The sequence below is a fragment of the Saccoglossus kowalevskii genome, chromosome 7 (assembly GCF_978046115.1).
Source record: "Saccoglossus kowalevskii chromosome 7, keSacKowa6.1, whole genome shotgun sequence".
Lineage (NCBI taxonomy): Eukaryota > Metazoa > Hemichordata > Enteropneusta > Harrimaniidae > Saccoglossus > Saccoglossus kowalevskii.
In genome coordinates this window covers 12,630,847-12,654,765 of record NC_140647.1, presented here as the reverse complement: position 1 = coordinate 12,654,765, position 23,919 = coordinate 12,630,847, and the positions used below count along the sequence as shown (strand labels likewise).

At 33.2% G+C, this 23,919-nt stretch overlaps 1 protein-coding gene across 1 annotated transcript in view; it reads left to right on the top strand.

Annotated features, from left to right (window-relative positions):
* Nucleotides 1-23,678, top strand: part of LOC100374653 (ribonuclease P protein subunit p25-like protein) — a 128,768-nt gene extending 105,090 nt beyond the window's left edge. Inside the window, exons 5-6 of the mRNA XM_006824032.3 lie at nt 8,521-8,595; nt 23,216-23,678. Of these exons, the coding sequence (XP_006824095.1) occupies nt 8,521-8,595; nt 23,216-23,624 (484 nt within the window). The 3' untranslated portion in view covers nt 23,625-23,678. The remainder of the gene's footprint in view (nt 1-8,520; nt 8,596-23,215) is intronic.
* Nucleotides 23,679-23,919: the final 241 nt, after the last annotated feature.

The window sequence follows — 23,919 nt, the reverse complement described above, 5'->3', positions numbered from 1 at the left end:
TTATAAAATTCACTTGGACTCATTTGCATTACCCAATCAGAACTCATGATATAGAAATGACATTACTTGATAAAATTAAAATCTTGGAATATAGAAATCAACGTGTTGCTAGCTTTTTGCTCTGTGAACGACCTTACTGACCATCAAAAGAAAGCGCTTAGTGTTGTATCTGAAGGAAATGATGTGTTTGTTGTAACGAAATTGGATCGGGCAAGTCGATATGTTATCAGTTTTGTCAGTTTACGTGGTTTGCTGCCCACAAACAATTTTCCACGTTGGAATTAAAAATTTTGGAAACGTGTCAAAGAATAGAGACCTTCTGTTCTTGACTCCTGGTGAATCAGCACAAAGCCTTCACGCCGCCATTGTTTTAATCTGTGATTACTCCAGACAGTCACATTTATGGTACAGCAATGCTGATTGGTGGCGCCATCTTTTTGGCGCGCCCAATCAAATGACTTAATTTAACTGCAGTGAAATACAGCTTTTCCTAACACAATCACGCATGGGTTCGTGGGCCAGTTATGAATGGCCGGTTTTAGCAGAACCATGCGATTCGAACGATGTATGGACACTGGTAACTGCAAAATAGGTTCATTGTAGAAACAGAAATAATTCAGGTCCCAGTAATAATAGTTTACTATATGTATATACTCCGAGAACATGTATTTGGGTTTGCTAGCTGTAGATCTGTCGTCATTTATTTTCAATACAGAGTATATATCCTTGCAATTTTGTAATACATGTGCCTGCATATTAGAATATGTTTAGTTAGGGTTGCAAATTTGGTTGACCACTGAGTAGCATTAAAGTTAAGTAATGGCAACTACCGTACAATTATATATATTGTCATTACATCTGGTTGAAGCGGTAGTTAATTTTCCAGTCACTGCAAGCTTTAGCATATATTAGTGAAAGGTGTGGATTGAGCGTCTGAATGATTGATTTGATTTTTTATATCTGAATATCATGCAGACAGGAATGTTGCATTGAGCTACTCTTTAAAAATACTTCATCTAAATTTATCATCATCAGGTGTGTACAGCGCAAATATGAAAATACCCCCACAATTACAAGCTTGTTGAGCCCTCAGAAATTGTCTTGAAAAGAAATACTTAACTTAACTTTTATTTCCAAATTAAAAAGTCAGCAAGGATTATATTTTTATTTTTCATCATGTTATCTGTATTAGACTACAAGATCTTAAACTCACAATTAGGCATTGTCAGCTATATGTCAAGTATTGCCATTTCTAGGCGCCAAATTACGTCTGTACATTTGAGACAATTGTTAGTACTGTCTGACATTGACTGCAATATGAATTGAAGATATACACGAGACATAATTATCTCTTTACGGATGACACCTGATAAAGGTTTGAGTGACAAACAAACAATAAGGTATTGAGTGTACATTATAACTGTACCCTACAGTTTTGAATTAAACAGACATTCTTATTATACATGACATTTAAAAATTCAATACATTGGCCCCATTGAACAACGTATGTACTTAGGATATATGATGGTTACTCTCGGCCTACCTACGTACTACTTTAATATGATTAATAATTATACTTACACCTTTTTGTAAATGTCATGTCTTGTACGCAATGTTACTGCAGGGACTGGTGCTGAATAGATAAAAAAATATTAGATTTTATAACTGACAGATCTCTGAAATCGAATCAATTTTGTCTCAGTGTCTGATTTACGTGTTTTTGAGATGGAAATCAGATGCACATGTATATTTTATTAAAATTTCTAATTATGCAAATATATATTCCTGTCATCCCATGCCTATTCCTGAATGGAAGATTCAAGGTTGCTGTTAATTTTAGGGATGAACCATTATAACCAAAAGAGGGAGCAAAAAAGGATTTTGAAAAATATTTCTTCATAACTTTGAGTTAGATTTTTTCCATTGGAAATGTTTTTTTCCCTGCCATTGAATTTTTTCTTCTAATTTTTTTCTGTGAATATTTCCCCTCTAATTAGCACCGCACCCCTCATAGTTTCTAATCGCCCATCAATTATCTTTTTTCAAATATCCTTTGTCCATGGAGATTTATAGGCAATTAGTAGTGTGTTTATAATTACATGTACATGTATTTGAATTAGTGTTATGTGTCTGTATAATTATATCCTGTTCATTCCTGTGTGGTTTCCTGTGAACTTCTCTCACATTTATTATATTGTTTAAACAAAGTGTGTTATTCGATCATAAATATAAATTTGCTAAATAACTTGATATTATTATGTGGTGGTTCACTATGATATGCGGGCAGTTGCGATTATGCTAATTTTATATCGAAGTAACTGCATCCGCGCTATTATTCTAAATGCTGTTCAAATGACACAAATAGAACTCTGGAAATGAGAATTCTGGACAAGACAATCAAACATTGACAAATTGAAGCGACCAATTGATCAGTTCAAAATTTAGAAGAAAAAAATTGAGAAATTTTTAATACAGCAAAATGAGAAATTGTCTCTGTCATAAAGACAGCTTAAAGTGTAGTAATATAATTAAACATCTTGTGTTTGCAATTGCAGTTTATTTCTATGAAATAATGGGTTAAAACAAGAAATCAAGCTAACAGATTAGTTCCTGTTATAAGGTTGTATTCTTTTTCACATACAATTACACCTTTCGCCTGTTAAGTTTCTGATTTTCAAATGAGGTCAGTGACCCTAAACGTCTTGACAGTTTAATAGTGTAAGTAGTTTCCAACCCCATAAAAGATCAGTTGCTGTCAACAACTAATCTTTTTGATTTAATCTTTAACGTTGACTGGCATGAAATCTGTGGTACATTTGCTGCTTGCCTAAGTTTATTTCCTCCATTATATTTCTGGCATCTTATTCAATTTTCTGTTCGTGCTATATTCACTTTGTTAGAAGTTTGTGCGACAGCAATGTTGTTTTAAAGCGGGAGGGTCGTCACCTGCACACATGTGGGAATTGGGTCCCGAGTGATAACAACACACGCTAAGAATGCAAAGGCTCATGGGTAGACACTAGTTTGTAAACAATGACACGCTATGGCTACCTGACGCATGCCTAGGTGACGAATCTCCTGCTTTTACAGAAAATTTCAGATTTCTATTTTATTTTATTGGAGATGCGTTTCCATGCAGTAGTCAAGTTTTGAGTTATGCTGTTGCCTTAGATATATACATGCGCACCTTGGTATGAAAACGTTTTATCTGTGTGTGGGAGAGGGGTGCTGCATAACCGTTCAATAGCTCACTGAGGGAATTGTAAACAGCAAATAAATTGCGCAATATAGAAATCAAACCCTCACCCGAATTCTCACACGGAAACCATCCGGTGGCGTTAAAACTCATTTATTATGCAACATGGTAATATCTGATATCTAGTTTTTGATTCAATTGGTTATTTTCTTCTTATTATTTTAACTTATAACCAGTGTGTATGGCAAAAAGTATCAACTTCATTGTTACATAAAGAAGGCATTTTGGATGTTTTGTATAAAATTTATTTTCACTGATTTTTGGCGAGTTGCATGTAAAATATAGGAAAAAGGGTATATTCACTGGATTTTATTTTCACTGAATCATTCCTTTAGTGAAAATTAATTCCAAGCAAAAATAAAGTATTTTACAGTAGTTTTACTGTAATACTATAATTTTATCAACATCTATCATATATGATCCCTGCATATGCAGGTCCATATATTAAATGCTTAATCAGTGCTGCTAACCATATCATTACATGCCTTTGGCCATAATCCCTACCACCCAAACTACTTTTTTAACTATTGCTGTAAGACTATATAACGTCGGTGAGCGATGACAGTTTTTGAAGTCGTCTTTTCTTTCCAGTTACTCATGATAAAGATTAGTCTTCTCTGTTTTTACATTTGTTGCTGATTTCCCAATCACTGAATTATAATCAACTGTAAGCCCAACACTAATGAGTAACCAATCAGTTTAATAGTTTCCACTTGAAGCTTGCATAAATTTGCATATTAATTAACTAAGTATCATATTTCAGTTAATTGTTTATTTTTACAATGCATGGTTAATGACCAATTAGATCAGTTTCCACTTGAAGTCAGCATAAATTTGCATATTAATTGTCATATTTCAGTTAATTTTTTATTTTTACAATGCATGGTTAATGACCAATTAGATCAGTTTTGGCTTGAAGCCTGCATAAATTTGCATATTAATTAACTAAGTATCATATTTCAGTTAATTGTTTAAATTATATGATGCATCGGTATTGACCAATTAGATCTGTTTCTGCTTGAAGCCTGCATATATTTGCATATTAATTAACTAGTTATCCTATCAGTTAACTGTTTAATTTGATGATGAAGGATTAATGACAATTTACATAATTAACTGATTATTCTACCAGATAACTTAATTAAAAAAATATAATAAATTGTTGTAATTGTCTTAGCACACGAGTGCCAATTCAGTTCGTGTCTACAAACAATATTTATGACCCTGAACCACATTACATAAAATTTGTAAATATTAAATCATGATATTGAATAATTATAATGTGCTCGTGTTGTCAATGTCTCAGACATAAACTCTGGCATTTCATAGCTTTAATTGTTGCTCATAACTAATATAAACAATTACTGGTTGAAGTATGACCCATTAATGTTAAGATGAGATCATTATCTTTTTATAATATGTACATTTACTGATAGTACTCAATTGCCATTATTCATCAATGACAATGGAGCATGTCTGTCAATATTTGGTCAAAGCTAGAAAACAGACGGATAATGTGAAACCAAGATGCAATCATCTCATCCTTAGCTTTACAGCATCTTGTGTAATTCACAGGTTATTTGTGAAACTGAAAGTGTTAAAAAAGGTGTTTCAAGTAGTTAGAAATAGTCAAATATTATTATTATTTTTATATAGCAAAATTGGCTATCAAATAATCCCTTAGACAAACATTGATATGGCATATACACTGTCGTATTTGCATGTATCTACCACTAAGCTTACAGATAAAGTAAACATTGTTATGGTATTCTGCTTCGTAACTTTCAGAGAATGTCTTAACCACAAATCAATTTTTAACACTTTTTACCCCTGTTTATTGCTCCCTTTAATGTCCTCATTTGAAGACTTAATTGTCATGCAAGGTGAGATACTGTATTTAAATTGTCATTCATTTTACCTAATTTTGCTTTGCATAGTGTGATATTGTAGCACTGCTTGGAGTCGTGGATGATAAAAGCATACATCTTTGTTAAGCACCCCTGCCCATAAACAAAACTACATTAAATTATATATCAACAATATTTTTGCACTAATTAAAATCAACTTCTACCCCCCCCCCTCTCTAAACGAAGAAATTATTTTTGTTATGAGCATGTTTTAATCATGGCGTCACTGTGATATTACACTGTAATGACATTTGTAGCAGTCGCAAACTATGCAAATTATAATATAGCAATTATTTCTTCAGGCGAAAATTTAGTGTTTTATATTACATCGAAAAGTTAACATATAATATTGCGCTTGTAACCACATAACAATACGACAACAAAGAGTTATGAGCATTCCCATGATGCAGTTATGGTCATAACTTGATGTCAGAGCTCCCAATTGGATGATTTGAATCTCCACACTTGTTTACAGCGTTGAAATAAAACAAATGATTTATGAGCTTCATTACAAATGTCTTATTTCGTATTGTATCATTGCACATATTAAATTCTTAAAGGGGAAGTCAAGCCAAACAACACAATGATCCCTCAAGAAAAAACTCCACAAATGTAGGAGAATGCAATTTATAGTTTTTTCATATCACTATTCATTCTCTAGATATTCAACTTCTCATCAGTATTATGTAGTCATGCAGCCACCTTGATTCTCAAGCAAAGGATTATGGGTAAAGTATGACATCATAGAGTCTGTTGTCAGAAATTGAGAAAATGATTTCATCTATAACACGAGAAATAAAAAGTATTCATTTTTGGGGAAACCAATTACGATTACGTTTACGCACACATGACAATTTACAAACTGTAATCACCCTCTCTATAATGTCTGAGTGGCAAAAAATATGAATTATTCATGACTGTATTGAATAATTAATTATTTAATGTATAACAATATGGAGGTGTATTCGCATTTCTTAAGACCTTATTTCATCCCTGAGTAGGTACACGTTTGTTGCCCGTTTTTATTTGTATGATTTATAAATGCAAGTCAGTTGGAACTTATACGAGACTATTTGAATGAGAATCCTATTTTAATTCTTTTGAAGACTATGAATACACAGATGATACGACCTGTGCAGTTAAATCTATATCGTTTGCGTTTACGAGTTTTATCTCATTTTGATGAGTGTTTTATTAAAGCCGTTAATCTATTTTTATCCCGTATCTCATTCACAACATGACAGTTACATTCTACAAAACTGAAAGTGTAAATTTGTGTGGATTGTTAACCCTAAAGCTACTTTCTCTTTCGTTCTTTTTCTTCGCTTTGAAAGTTTGCGTCTGTTTAGTCTAAATAAAAATGCAGCTACTTTCTGTGTTTCAAACACCTCATAGTTAACTATTATTCTTTTTCTTGGACTCCTTTGTAAACATTCAGTTAGCATCTTTTTGTCACATAAAAAGGCATTGTGGATATACCTTAGTATTTTTGAGCTTGTTTAAATAACTTTGTTTGAAAATACACCTTTTTGAAAACACTTCAGGCCAATAAAAAATAATATGAAGCTGTGTGTGTGTGTGTGTTTGTGTGTATGTATATACGAGTGTTTCACCATTATTGCTGCTTGTCAGATTTCATGGTTCAATGCATCCATTTTTGTTAAGATTTTATAAAATTTCTGAGGTATGGGCTTCAATCCTGTTGCAGTATGCACTTGTTTTGTATTTTGGGCTTATAAACTCCTTTTAAGGACTATTAATCTGAATATTATTTGATTATGTCGTTAGTCCTGTGCAGATGTAGTTCGAAAACTGGGACTTGTAATTTCACCCTCAGTTCTTGGGTCTGTGTGTGAGCTCCTGTACCTCAGACATGCCTTAGCCGATATCATCCAAATTTCACACACACACATTTTATCCTACATCTGCACATACATGTGTTTCATGATCAATTCAAGATGGCTGAATTTGATTCAATAACATATTTGATTCAAATTTTGTCTATTGAACATGATGGTTTCTTGATGCATGTCTTTTTTTTGTTTTAACAAATGTATTTCCAAGGTCATATCTCTGACATGCTTTGGCTGATCACATTCAAACTTTACATATATATTACACATCATATCATACATAAACACATACAATTCAATATTCATAATTTATGCTTTGATGTACTAGTTCACTTGTTTTTTTATTTGTCAGTTATTTATTTCATTGGATTGTTGAGTACTAGTAGTGTGTTTGTTTGTCTGATATTTGTTTTCTTGGACTTGTAAACTTCTTAAAATGACTATTAATTTGAATATTGTTTGGGCATGTTGTTATTTTGATTTTAAATTTGGACTATACTGTATTGCTAAATGTCTCAAATTGTTATCAGAAAAATATTAATTGTAAATTGCACATAACACGATGCCACAGCTTATGCAATTCTCATTATTAAAGTCACATATGACCAAACATATGTTTATATTAAAGTGGGGGAGTCGTCACCTGCGCACGCGTTCGATGGCCCATAGCATGTCATTGTTTACAAACAAGCGTCTACCCATGAGCCTTTGCGTCTTTAGCGTGTGTTGTTATCGTCGTTGTTATCAATTCCCGCTCATGCTCAGGTAACAACCCTCACGCTATAAACTCAATTTATTTAATTTTTATCATAAAAACTGTTTTTTAGTATAAATAATGTACTGTTTAATGACAGATTGATGTCAATAAATAAACAAATAAATATTACAAGTCTGTTAGGCAGTTGGTCAGGAGAAATTTTTAGTTGAAAGACTTTCATATGTAAAAGATGTATACACATATTAGACACAAGCAAACCTTGCCAAGGTCTCTAGAGTGTACAATGTACATATCTCAGTATGGAATTAATAAATATGTATGTATGTATGTATGTATGTATGTATATAACCATAAGGAAACTTTCAGTTTACTGTCGAGTTTGTATTGTAAAACTCCTCTCCGGGTGGACAATTGTGTTGACTTAAGTAGTTAAAAAGTTAATTATATTATTATCAATTTAGTGTACCTCGCATCTCTAATTAATTATCCTTGACTTCATTAATGAGCAAACACAGTAATTTAATAAATGTATTGTGGGTACCAAGGGATCAATTATTGTAGATATCTTTGATCACCTGGTGAGCCTTACATGCAGGTGTCTGTCTGCATGACATTTCGTAAATTTTTACTATGCTGTATTTCAATATTTTATATTTGTGCAACAGACACAAACTTTAATGAATTTTAAGTGAGATACATGTATTTTATTTACTATTTGCGGCAAGGTTCAGATAGAATATTGCATATGTCTGTATTATTAATATTTAATATTTTTGTTATCTCTAGGTTGAAGGTGAATCGAGGTATACCGGCAATCAGTATTCTGTTATCTAAAGAAAAAATAGATCCGATCATTCCAGGGTGAGTGCAAATAAATACTTGTAACAGCTTTTACCATTTCACCACCAATTCCCTCTTTTCATCACAAATCACAAAATAGTCCTGTTTATATGTTTCCTTCAGAAGATTGGGACAAAAATAGCAAAATGTTTTAGTAAAAACTGAACATTAACTCAAATTTTGTTTGTTGACTCTAAAATTAGGGTTCATTTCCAGAAATATTGAAGAATATGAGAAAAACGATACAGAAAAATTTGGCCTAGAAAGTCTGGTGTTGAAAAGGTTAATACTTTAAAGTTGAACGCCATTCTTTCTGCCACAATGTTGATCTAATATTTTGCACATTTTTGTGTATTTTACTATTTCTTGGCTAATTTGGGACATTGTCATTGTCATTGCCTATAGGTATAAAATTCATGGATGTTTGTTCATTTGTGGAAGGTGACAGAAGTTAACTTTGGTGTTCAACGAGTTGTTTTTATGAGCGAACATTTTCTTGATTACAAGAAATCAGTTGCTATCGTCAAATTCTGTCTAATCGAATGCCCTTACTCGGTATATCAAGTACATGTAACCATCAAAGTAATGGTTTACAGGATATAGCCTAGCACTTATATAATCAATTTGACTTTGCTTCTCGCTTTGCTTTTTTCCAACATTTATATTTATTATTTGAAGCATTTTTAAAAATGAAATTGCGTGGGCATCATGGTTTTTCCTGACTAATCAAAAAGCCATTTTGTTGCACAATAATTTTCATGACTTCCTTCACAGCTTCATTTTCATAGTTTGTGGATATTGTCAATGAATCATGTTATTTAAGTATAGGTACGAAAAATAACGCTCAACCAGCCTCGCACCCATTATACCCACCATGCATGCATTGGAAATAGACAAGTTAGAACTGGGTACTCATTTTAAAATCTGCCATTTTTAACATCAAAGTCATGCAGACTTGTAATATCAACCCTGCAGAAATATCAGTTGATTACCTAGCAATAATTGGTCACGTGAAAAATTTCACCTCACTTCTGAGGTGTGGATTTCTGTTGAGCTCTGAAAATAGTGAGCCCAAACTAGAGTGTGCAGTCACTTCTGAGGTGTGGATTTCTGTTGAGTTCTGAAAATAATGAGCCAAAACTAGAGTGTGCACTCACTTCTGAGGTGTGGATTTCTGTTGAGTTCTGAAAACAGTGAGCCCAAACTAGAGTGTGCACTCACTTCTGAGGTGTGGATTTCTGTTGAGTTCTGAAAATAATGAGCCAAAACTAGAGTGTGCACTCACTTCTGAGGTGTGGATTTCTGTTGAGTTCTGAAAATAGTGAGCCCAAACTATGCAGTAGACTCAAATTGCACTGCTAAAACCACCTGTTGAGCCACCCCAAGATGCAAAACAGTCTTACAAATGGGTACTTACTTAGTTTGGTAAATGAGCATCGGTGAATTCTAGTTAGGCTTTTGACACTTTGTCAAAGTGGTGAAAGTAAAATTTAATATTGGGTGAATATTTAAAATTAAAATAAACAAAATTTTGTTGTGATAAACTTTAAGGTAGAAAGAATGCTACCCTAAAATTGATTTAAAATAGGAAATGAAAATGACACATTAAGACAATTTTTTTTAAATTACTACATACATGTTTGCAGACGTGTGCAGCATATTAGAAACCTAGGATGACTGTGGGTCCCATGGCAAGTTTAAAAAATGATTGACATTCAGCCCAGCCACTAGTTTTTAATCCTTATGAAGAATGTCAACTCCAAACATCAGCTGCATACTTGTATTCATATTAGATTGTGAACCACACGTGTGTGTTCATTTAGATACTGCAAACCACATATGTTTTTGGCCATTTTACTACCTTTGTTTTCTATATACAGGAAGCGATATATATGTGATAAATAGAATATGAGGTTATTACGAGAATACCTCAAAGTATGCACTGTAGTATCGACCAAAGTGCTGCGGAGGTCGATGTGACGGTGTACTGTCTGAGTGCATACATTGAGGTATTCTCATAATAACCTTGTTATTATACTGTAACATCTTTTCTTACCAAGGATACACCATGGGAATGCCAAATCTAAAATGTTTAGAACAGAATCAGCGAACTTATTTGTGTGGAGTTTGATCAAACCCTGGTGGCAAGGTTATTATTAGAGGTAGCTTACGTGCATAATCATTCCATATTTGGAATTCACATTTCCTAGTATGGTAGGATGAAAATACCACATAAAATTACGCTGTAACTTATGGCATTATGGTGACAGATGTATAATAATATCTAATAATATCAGATTTGTTAATCAAGTATAGTAATATTCGTCTGTTCCAAGCAAGGAACATAATTGTGCAAATTACAACACAAGTGAATTAAAATTTTAGATCACCTATATATGTTTTGTTTGTCACCAGTTGACTACATTATTGTTTTTATATCAATGCATCACACAGCTGTCTCATGTAATACTGAACAGAAAATTGGTCTCAATCAGACAGAAAACATCAACCCCTTGATCACCAAAGTCACTTGTGTCACCTTTCACAAACTAGTTTAATTTATTCCATATTTTATCAGTAATTTAGACATTCGTAAAATTCTGTCAATTTGGGCTAAAATTAACGAATAAATTATATTTAAATGCATAAAGCTGTGCAAAATGCTGTGCCAAAGTTTAGTTGTGAAAAATGCTGATGTTCATTTAAATATAGCACCCCCTGACAGAACATACAAAATGACAGTCAGTCTTTAAAACTCATCTGGTGCAACTAAGTACATAAAAACAACTAAAAAGTGTACAAATATAATTGTATACAGATTAGAAAGTGTATATTAGTTGCGTTCACGCACAGCTCCTTAGCACGGGCTAAGAGGTCAAATTCTTTAGCCCGTGCTAAGAAAACGTGCATGAACGCTTAGCACGGGCTAAGGAATGCTAAGTACGGGTTAAATCTGATCCGAATTTAAGACGCGGTCTAGACCTTAGCACGGGCTAACGAAGTATGCGCGAACGCTTAGCCCAGGGCTAAGCGCCCTCTGCGGCGACCTTTGGGTGTGAAAATTGTCCCATGTTCGTATAACGACAATATTCCACCAGTCATTACTCCGCGCTCGCTTCCAAACTAACCGGGTCACTGTAGTAGAGCATACAGCAGCTCCAATCGTAGACAAAATAAATTTGGCTCGCTGTCTACGACATGCATTAATAAAACTCTGTATTCTGTTACGACCGTTGTATACTGTTTATGTGCATCCAAATAAGTTGGGTCAGTCTTCTCTCACGTTCCTGTGCACGTCGCTTCAAAATTAGAACGAAACATGCCAGCAGCAGAAATAGAACCTCGCGCGTGTCATCCTTTTTCGTTCGTAAATAGCGGATTACCAAAGGTCACCGACTAATTGCACCCCTTAGCCCGTGCTAATGACTGGCCCTCCCTGTGCGTGGACGCAATTGGGTCTAGCCGAAATGCAAATATGCTAGATAAGCCTAAATCAGCTTAAATCTTAGCCCGTACTTCGTGTAACGTGAACACAACTAATATGTTAATGATACTTTTGTAGAATTCTTTCACACCAGTTTATCAGAGAGATTAATTCCAAAGAATTATGCCATTGTTGCACTGTTTTTACCAACACTAGTTTTCTGAGAGATTAATTCAAAGGAATGTGCCATATTGTTGCAGCACCACATGTCCCTATCAGCTTCAGAAGCAAGTCATGGTCATATTTGCATTGTGATTCATCTGAAAATATTGATGAATTGATTGTGATTTTAGATTATTTTGTGGCAGATGGGTGGAAGCTTACATAAATTTCTGGCCATGAAACCATAAAAATTACTTGTCACTGCCTATAGATGTGTTGTCCTAGCAGGCGTGCAGCAATGCCCTGGAAAACCCTGTAAAACGGCAAGTGATTCCCAATGTAAGGATTTAAGCAATACCCCCCGGTACTGTAAAATACTTTATTTTCGCTTGGAATTAACTTTTGCTGAAGGAGTGATTCAGTGAAAATAAAATCCAGCGAATTTACCTTTTTTCCTGTATTTTACATTCAACTTCAAAAATCAGTAAAAATAAATTCCATACAAAATACCCAAAATGTCTTTTCAGCAAAAAATAATTCCAGCTAAAATAAAGTATTCTACTGTATTACAATTCATGCATTTTTTTTATAGGTCCATTGTCAACAGCACCTGAAAAATTGTTTTCAGTTGCTCTGTTACACTATCTGCTCGTTAAAAGTGTGAATGTCAATAATACTTGAGTACTCATGCACGTGTACATGAATTGTGAATGTTCTAATTATTCTACAGGTTATATTTCTACTGATAGCTAAAATAAAAATTAAAAATACAGTGAATATTTCAAACTAATCATAAAATGTATTGTTTCTTTCGCAAAATCGTGAATATCTATGCAACATAAAATGCACTTCAATTGCACAATCTAACTCCAGTAATCCAGATTAATTTGCATAATTCTTAAAAACTTTTGATGATTTAAAAGCATTCACATGTCCCAAGTCCACAGTGAAATATTCAGTGCTACATCTTCCTGTCATTAGATATTTCATCTCCCTCTAAATCAAAGGAGTTTTCTAATACTAATTTCATTAGATAAATTCTAAGTAGCTCTAATTTAGAGTTGTGAATACTCTTGAGTCAGTCAAGTCATTTAATAATGGCTGCTTATATTTATAAGTTAAGTATCTAAAATATCTTGATCATCAGTTGGTGCAAATAAGCTCCAACATTTCAGTAGTTTATTCTGGAACTGTCTACAGATGCTACAGAGATCAAGTCAACCCAGTGAAAAGAGACACAGGTTGTGAAGGTCAGCAATGGTTTTAAATGTCAGCTAGAGTAGAAAAGGAAATGTAACATCAGGAAAATGGTAGGAAATTACCCCGTTAATAAAATAATTCAACAAACAATCAGTATTGTAAGACCCCCTGCAGTGAACATTTGTCCTGATTGTCTGTTAGATTAGTTGGTTTAGAATGACTATGTGACAGAATTCAGATTTTGTTTGATGGAAATACTGAATTACTTTAAATGGATTATGGTAATGAAATATTCGCATGTTTTTTACTTTTAAATTACTATTTTTTCCAATGAGTTTTATATGTTAAATTACATCCACATGAATATGTAAAATAACAATATAACTCAATGTTTAATTCCCAGCAAAAATTAAAACCTAGAAGCTCAAAGCATCAAAACCAGTGAACATAAATGGTACTTGTTAAACGTTATAAAGTTGAGTGTTCAATAAGCATTCTTCAGGCATACACTGGAATTCTGATGCTGGTATTACTGGAGTGAATGAATGTATATTGGATTCAACAAATACACATCGTATTTTGTACTAGATAAGGCTGCTTTAACTCAGTGTTTCACAGTGAAATACACTTCAATACTTTTATGAATGAAACAACTGAATAATCCAATAATTTGTTGATTTGTATACAAGTTACAAAGCTATTCCTCAGCAAATAATTTAGCCAATTTTTACGTGTCAAAATCGCTTAACATATCTGTTTTTACGCAATCTGGGAAGTTTGAATTACTAAACGAAGTACAGGGCGACGAAGCTAAAATATCCAAGAACCAACACATACCAAAAATTATATCTTAAAAGTGAATATTCGTGGTGTATTTTAAGTCTAACCATACCAAAGTGGGGATTTGTTACGACTTTAAATATCCAAATATATTTTAGTATAAGGTAGTAATGAAGTCTACATGTATATAATAATCAATCTTCCATGTAGTGCTAATTTGATAATTTCTTCCTTCTCTCTTCTGTCTTGTAATAACTCATTTGTGTAATTGAAATACACCATTAAAACAACCTAATGGTAAGGAGTCTATTACTCTTTAAACAGTGGTATTTCAGTGACATAGCGTTGAAGTAACATTTAGGTGACTATCAATCCCTTTCTGAGTGAAGTCAACCACAGTGGAGCAGTATTAGCGCAACTATCTCAGAAACAATACAATGAACCACATGTCACGTGTCTAGATACTCGCATATACCCATAATCTCTTGCCGCTAAGGATCCAACATAAATAATGTCTTGACGTATGCGTATAATCTCTTGGTGCTATATAAGGATCTGACGTAAACAATGTTTTGATATTCATCTATAATCTCTTGGCATTAAAGATCCAACGTAAATAATTATTTTGATACTTGCGTATAATCTCTTGGGTGCTAAGGATCCACCGTAAATAATGTCTTGATACATGCGTGTTAAAGTTGTTACAAGCAGCTATTTGCAATAGAAGATATGCAATGTTCAAGACAAAGATACAACATCACTGGCCACACTATGTATCAGAACTAACATGAATTGGTCGCTATTTCATCTAAGGAATACCATCTTGCAAATCTTTTAGCAAGGAAAATCACAGTACACAGCGTTGAAAAAGAACTACAGAATCTGTCTATTTATTTTGCATATCTTGTGATTGGTAGATTTTTTTGATGTCATACTTTCCCTGTCTATTTCCATCACGGCCACGTTTGACGTAATTCCGGTCATTAACTCTGTGACATAGAGCCGATAATTTTCCTTAAAATGTCCTTTATTATTAATAAATTAAATTACCCTTGCTTGTGTACGTCTGGAATGCATTACTTTAATAATTATGACAGCCAGTCAATTGCCATGATCGCGCATAATTGACATTCCAGTACACTACCTTGGTCACCCATGTTCCTACTTGTAATTAATACTGCTTATCACTTAACATGTTATTGTATTTGGGTGATTCAGCTAATAATTTAATGCATTTATCTTATCTAATCAGAGTATTCACTTAAAGTAGCAGGGTAGTTATTTTATAACACCTATAATCGGAACAAATTTTACAAGAAACTATACAATCTATACAATACCTGTACTTTTCTAGTATTAATATTTTGTGAACATTATGTTTGTTTTAGCGTCATATGATTCTGATTATCAGCGAGCTGATAATTAACTAATGTGAATACAATTTTAAATGTCATTCCATGTTACACCATGTTTGAAATCATGATGCTAAATATTTGCTCTAAAATCTGTTATACAAAATGGTCATGTATTGTTCTTCAATGTAAAAATATGGAATTTCCAACATTTCCATATATATATTTAATTTAAATCACAGTGAAATTTTCAGTATTGACAGTGTATCTGAATAATTGATACCTCATTAAGCAAACAATTTAGCCGTGAAGACAACTAACAAAGCATTAATTAACCATTTGTGAATAAATTACCGGTATATTGAAATATTTTTAGTACCTATCCCTCTGTGTTTCTATGTGTACGTGCATCTGTCCGTCCACGCACTCTTGTACCTAGGCAATGTTCAAATTTCACCTATACATCATATATCTTTGGATGCATTCATTTCTTGATCTAATTCAAGATGGCCAAATGGTGGCCATTCATTGATGAAATTTGCCAAAATTTCTGCCTTTCCATATGTGTCACAGTGTAAGGCCTGCTTACCGCAATTGAGAGAGCCACCCACAGAACTCACACTGGACAGGGGGTTCTTTCACTGCTAGTATGGAGTAGACAAGACGATAGTACTGGAAAATGAAATACACACACAACAAAATATCGAGTTTAACCAGATCCCATCCTTTAAGAAATATTGTGACTATAGTGCAACATTACCTGTTGGCAAATAACTCGTAGCTTAAAGCGCGGTAGTCATCACGCAGCACGTGTTCGAATTTCATATAAATAAACAATGTATTTTACACGTGTTGTATACGTCGATATGAGTCCCATATCGAATACGACGACTGTCGCCCTTTAAAAAGTCACCCTTTGGCTCATGTATCTGATATGATCCAATAGTGGCTGCACTCTGACATGCTGTTGGATTTTGCTTCAGCGTATAGTCAAGCATGAACTACAAAAATCTTCTCTTTCATGTTTGACTGTTTGGGCTGTTAAAAAATTAAGTGATCCACTTATATCAGATGTCAAGGCTAATGAAATGATTGAATTTTATGCAGGAATGCCAGTTGTTGCATATCCAGTACAAAATGGCTGACATATTTACCAGCTGATTTTAAGTTCTCCGCAAATGAATTGCTTGATATTTAGCTTCATTCACAGAATTCTGATGCTATGCTCTGTGAATACATGCACATCATGCTAATAGGTAATTTGATCAATTTGTGCAATGATAAATATGCAAGGAATGATTTGTTTGTGTGCATAAATATACCATATACTAAAATGTACTGCAGTTTGAAGCAGGGGGTTCTTTAGAAGTCGGATACATGTTATCCGTGAATGCACATTAGCTGCCTTAACTTTCCTATATAATGTGTGCAAATTATTTATTTTTTCAATTGAGCCTTGGGATAAAACTCTGTGAAGGAAATTAGCAGCTATTAATCAATGTGTACCTTATTTCTATTAAAACTGTATGCCTATTAATCAATGTGTACCTTATTTCTATTAAAACAGTATGCCGCTATCATAAAGTATGCATATTAAAGTAACATTTAAAAGAAATACCTGTGAATGTTAAATGCATTAAATGGATGGTACTTTATGGTATGTCATATACATGGATGTAAACTGCTTCTTACATTTATGATTATGGGTAATTTGAAAATGAATTCTTGTGCACCCGGGGTCATCTTTGTGGCTCATACCGGTATATATGGCTAATTTACATATCAGTTAGTTACTTGTGTACCACTGTGCTTGATACAAACATTGATTAACGGAACCCTGAGTCATTTTGTTTTTCTGATCAGATTCAACATGGCAGATTGGCCGAATGTTGTTCCAGAGTCTCGTCTCTGACAGGAATTCCTCGACCAATCATGTTCAAACTTTACATGTTATCGTGTCACAATGTATTTCTTTCATGATCAATAAATAAATATCCTTAAATATGTATCAAGATTATTCATTTCTGACATCATATTGTTCTAATTCAAAATGGCTGACTGGTTTTACTTTTGTTGACTCTATATATATATATATATATAGCACAACAGGGACTGTGTCATGTCAATGATTTAATTTGTTCTTTCTCATATAATGTCTTGTATACGTTGCAATGTTAAATACTGGGTATCTATAAAATTCAACTTTAGCGATGTTCATTTTGACCCCAAGTGCATTTACAGAACCTTTTAAGTTATATAAAGGACATCAGAACAAGTATATATCAGATGACTCTTAATATACATGCATTTCTCATTCTGCCTGATCATTTAATTTGCTGACACATTCCTTGCAAACCGTGCTGCTGTGTAATAGGAAGATGATGATTTCTGTGAACTTTAATAAGCCACAATCACAATCAAACCTTTTAAACTCATTGCTGATATAATCTGGCCAAACTGGCTGATTCCTAACTACTATGCAACCTTGTTGAACTGCCCACAGTGAAGTTGTCATGACACTAATCTGAATCCTCTAGCAATTCCAGATATTAATTGCTTAAGTATATTAATTTTTTGAGTGCTATTAGTTTTTATAAATGAGTCTTATAGTACAGTATGATGTCAATTTAGAAGCAAAGTGGTCAAACTAAAAAGTTCACTTAAGATACATGTATAGAAAGTCTTACATTACGAGTATATGTAAAACATGTGTTCAGTGGTGGATCTAGGTTTTGAGTACAGCCCATACTGAAATATTTGTCATGCCATTTGAATTCTGATAATTCTTACCACTTTTGCTAATTTCTGGCAAAATTTCTTCCATTTTTGGTACTGTCTGGTTAATCTGACTATTATAACATGAATGCGTAAACGTGGGTATATGCCTCGATCCACAACTAGTGTTAACTAGTGAAAATCCTATGTTTCTTCAAATAAAAATAATGGGTAGTCAAAGACATTTCAAATGTCTCTGTTATTAAACTTTAGTTTTAACCCCTAAATTAAAAATTGGTCATAATTAATACCAAAATTCAAAAAACAGTTCTCCCTTAATCATTTTTTAGCTCCGCTGTCGACTTTGTCGAGCGGAGCTTATCATATGAGTGATTGTCCCTCGGCATCTGTGTCAATGTTTTACTTTTTCGACTTTTTCTTGAAAACTACAAGCCTGAATGCTTTGATACTTGGTGTATATGTACCTTGGGTAGACCTCTCTCAGATTTGTTCATTTCATGATCATATCTTCAATTCTCTAATTGTAATGAATATTTTTGTCATTTTTGGTAAAAAGTGATATTTTCAACTTCTTGTTAAAAAACGCAAGTCCAATTGCTTTGATATTACATATATAGGTACTACATGTGGACCTTTCTCAGATTTGTTCATTTTGTAATGATATCTTTAATTCTCTAATTTTGGTGAATATTTTTGTCATTTTTGGTAAAAAGTGATATTTTCAACTTCTTGTTAAAAAACGCAAGTCCAATTGCTTTGATATTACATATATAGGTACTACATGTGGACCTTTCTCAGATTTGTTCATTTTGTAATGATATCTTTAATTCTCTAATTTTGGTGAATATTTTTGTCATTTTTGGTAAAAAGTGATATTTTCAACTTCTTGTTAAAAACCACAAGTCCAATTGCTTTGATATTACATATATAGGTACTACATGTGCACAACTCTCAAATTTGTTCATTTCATGATGATATCTTCAATTCTCTAATTTTGATGAATATTTTTGTCATTTTTGGTAAAAAGTGATATTTTCTTCTTGTTAAAAACCACAATCATTTATGGTGAAAAATGATATTTTTGAATTCTTGTTGAAAACAGCAAGTCCCATTGCATTGATACTATGCATATTGTTCATTTTCTAATGATATCTTCTGTTCTTTAATTGAAATGTGCATTGCTAACAGCGGAGCTATCTCAGCCGAGAGGCTGCTTGTTTAATGTTTAAAAGGCGGTTGTTGCACTGTGTGTCTTCGAATTTCATGTACGTGTAAATAAACAATATATTTTACATGCGTTGTGTACGCCGCTGTGAGTCCCATATCGAACAGAACGTGACGCGACAACCACCACCCTTTAAATAGCAAATTACTGTGTATAATTTAGCAAAGCCGTATCCATCTTTAACATTAAGTGGAAAAACATTTTTAAAAAACCCAAAACTAGATTATACAGAAACTGTAATGTAAACAACCCGTAGTAGTAGTAATACTGGTAATAACAATGTTGTTGCTAGTGTCATCTCCTGCTGCCTTCATATATTTTGTTTCCTTTACTTCGCCTGTGTTCAATTCCCAGAACAGTCACCTCAACTCTTTGACATTTTGAATCTTCCTTGCTATCTCAAATGTCAACACAATATCACTTTGACAACTTGTAAAAGTTTTGTATTATAGCACATGCTGGAGATCTGAATTCCCTCAGGTCATGGTATTTCAATTCTCATCCCTTCTAAAGTACTCTTTAGATTGCCATCAACAATTCCACAGTTTCTTTTTTTATCATCAATCCCGACCTCTAACCTTATCCAATCTTGCGCTTGGTTTAATATTCACTTGACCTCTTCACATTTTATTGGAAAGTCAAACTCTTTTCATCTACTGTCATGATTCCTTGTCTTCCATACATTTTATCATGCATTTGGTTCTCAGATGGAATTATTCGGCAGTAATTGACTGATTTGATGTGGTTTTCTTAGAATTGTATAAACGGATTAAGGTTTGTTCCTTTTCATACTAATCTAATCCGGCTTAATGCAGTTGTATTTTAGTGTATTGATGGTAATCTTATCTAGCCAATTCGTTTCTCTCACACTCTGTTCACTTTTCTCTTCATCCATTTTATCTTTAATCTCACCTTTATTTCAACTTCCTTCTTTCCATTTTTTACACTATTACCTATGAACAAAGTTCAAAACAGAGACTTGTAATTCGATCTCCATCCATCCGTCAGAACACTTTTCACCAAATCTATTCATTCTTTGCATGTGCCCTGTACTTTATGTTCGACATATGCACTTGCAGTGGTTTTGTGATTTGATCCAGAATGTTCGATTGGCAGCCATTTTGTATTTTGAAAGTGTTGTATCAAAACATATTTTGTCATTTCCATTCAAATGCTGATGACAGTTTGTTTTACAATCAGATCAAAGATGGCAGTCACTGGAGGCATAGAAATTTTGACGTACTAGTATAACTTGCTCAACACAATTTTTGTTATTATTTCTTCCCGAGATTGCACTGTACAATTTAAATAATGGGCAATACATTATTTGTGCACATCACCGTTCTTGCCATAATTATTGCTGTCCTAAATAATGGACAGCTTTTCACCTTCTATTTACTATTGAAATACACAAATAACTTGATTTTGCATTTTAGTTTTCAAACCGACCATACCTTAAATGGCTTGTATTTACTGTAATTAAGACACTTCAATGTACAATAACAATAGATATGGCTAATGTCTCTTTGAGTATTTTGTACATAAAAAATTGAGGTTTTATATATTTTTAATAATTTCAATTACCTGCATATTTTCCATATAAGGTTAACTTTAGTTATAATATAATCAATTGGCAACTTTTCTTCTTTAATAGAATGTCACAATTGACATGTCTGAATAGATGCACAATTTTTAAAGCACTGTAAAATCAATAACGTTCAATAAAGACAGATTTTTATGAAAGTCCTCATACCCAAAGCTCCCAAGTTAAATCTCACCTGATAAATTTCCCAATATACTTTTTAAAAATGTGTTTCAGGTTATGCGCAGAATACTTTAAATGGAACTTTATTGGCATTTTATTGGCCTTGGCATGGTAAAACTAAAAAGGTAACTATCACACACTGGCAGCACTCCCACTTTAGTACAAAAAGGAGGTCCCATTTGTACACGTAATATATTGCCAGTTCCAGTTCATTTTCTCTTTGAGACTACATGAAAAGCAAACCCTGCAGACATGGTGTATCCTCATCTTCATCAGCTTATGACATCAACTTTAAAAGAAACCTTATTACTAGCAGTTATTATTTGTTTTGTAAAGTATGAAAATACCTCACTTGAGACCCAGAATAAACAAAGAATATTGACACTATTCATTTATAAGTTTAAACTGCTGAACCCATAAAATGAATTCGAATAATTGCAGAATATGTCACTTTTGTCACTATACCTAGGTAGAACAAGTATGTTTCAATGCAAAATTGGATTACCGTACCTATAAATGCAAGTAATTAAAAACTTATACAGCTGTGGTGTCATAATATCATTTCTATCTTACAATAATTATATTTCAATATATTTATCTAGATGCCATTTCAAACAAAATTAGTTAAATAAGCTTAAAACGTTTGTCAAATTTGCACCACATAAATACAAATAATTGGGTTGCTGTCTTGATAGTATCACATTTTGTCTTTAGAGTGAATCAGACAGTAGGAAACTCAATCATAGAGCTACAAATAGCTTCAATTCTGCAAATGTTACTTGTTTACCCCATAGGCCTGGAGGAAGATGATTAAAATTATTATTTTGATACAGTCCATTGATACTAACACTAACATGCCATGTATTACAACATTATTCTAACCAAATTGATGGTTGCTTGAGTAGTTCTCTTTAGCCTTGACAACCAGTCAGCTGTCTGATACATCCAAAGGCTAGTAGTAGATAGAGATGTAGCTGTACATAATTCATGGAGCTGAAATAATTAAAGGCTTCTTAACGGCTTCTTGTTGATGTACATATAAATGTTATTATGATGGGAAACTTTGAACCTTGTATTTTCTGTGGCATACACTCAAAAACTGATTAAGAATCCTTTTTTTTTAATTGAAAATGTTAGTTTTTAGGATTTTTATACATATCTGCATGTGCTTCACATAATTAGCTAGATGGCACTCTGAAAATGCAAAACCTAAATGCACCTTCACTGAATTTAATAATACATTGTTACAGTAGATGTGTCATCTTATATCAGCCAGATCTCCCAAAAAATCTAATCCTGTCAAGGGCAATCCTACTTAAAAAAAAAAAAAAAAGAATCATCCCTAAAAATGTTTTAAATGACACCTGTTAACACAAAATTCATTTTTCATGTGTTTTTTTACCAAAACTTAATGGTATTTTTAAATGTCTTAATTATCAGTATCATTGGCTTATTTAAAAAGGTTTATTTCACTTTATGCACAGCAAATTTAATCATACATTCATGCATTCTTCATTATCCCCTTTTTGACACAGTCTGAAAATTAAGATGTCTATACATTTTGGCGTATGTTTCACAATCTGATTCAAGATAGCCAAATGGCGACCATTTTAATGTTAAAAATTCAGCGAAATCAAGCATTTCTGCCATTCCAGAACCTGATCTCAGTTATGTATGGAATATATTTAATTTATACTTGGTACATACATTAACAATAGTGGAATCTTAATGCTTGTTCTTTTATTTTTCAAATCAGATTAAAAATGACAATTGGTGGCCATTTTGTTTTAATGAATGTAGTTCCAGAGCTCTATCTCTAACAAATAGCAATCATTTTAATGTTAAGATATATCAAAATCAAGTATTTCTGCCATCCGGGACCCAGATCTTAGTTATACATGGACAGCTATTGACCATCTGATTCAAAATGGCTGTCTCATTTCACTTAACAAAACTCATGACTCATTTGGTAAATTACAAATTGATTATCTTTATAGTTTCCAAGCGCCTAACTCAAGTGATGGGCTATGGGCAGCCTCGTCAGGTGGAAGGGAACAGAAGTCTGGGAAGAAGAGAAAACAAACAGGACACAGGAGTGAGATTGGTGACAGAAAGGAGAGTAGTTCTAAAAAGCCTCAGAGACAAAGTGGTAATCGAGGAGACAAGAAGAAGCATGATGTGGCTGTGGAAGGACCCTCTAAATCAGATGTAAAGACTGCAGATGCTTCAAACAGAAGAAAATCGGGACATAAAGAAAGGGACGGACAAAAAGAGTTCACCGGTGACAGAGGTTCTAGGGGAAGGCAACGTGGCAGAGGCAGGGGATTTCAGAATGTTACAAGGAATGATGACAAGAAAACAGAAGCTAGCAAAGAAATAGCTCATACAGACAGTGTCAGTTCATAACTTTATGTTCTAGTGTAAATTCTACTTTTTTGATTAAAAACTCACTCATATATACTTAGTGTGTTTTATTGGCTAAAACATGTCATATTTTTTCTACCACGTTTGTAAGTCATTTATAGATTGTAATTCTCAGTTTTGAATTGCCTTGCAGCATAATTTAGACTCAAATTTATTCTTATACCAACTAAGTCTCTTTCAACTGAGCAAATTCCGTGGATATTGTTGGTTCTCGGTTAATTTAATCCTACCGAAAAGAAAGTGTCATTATGAATAGTAACTATAAGTGCAGCTGTAA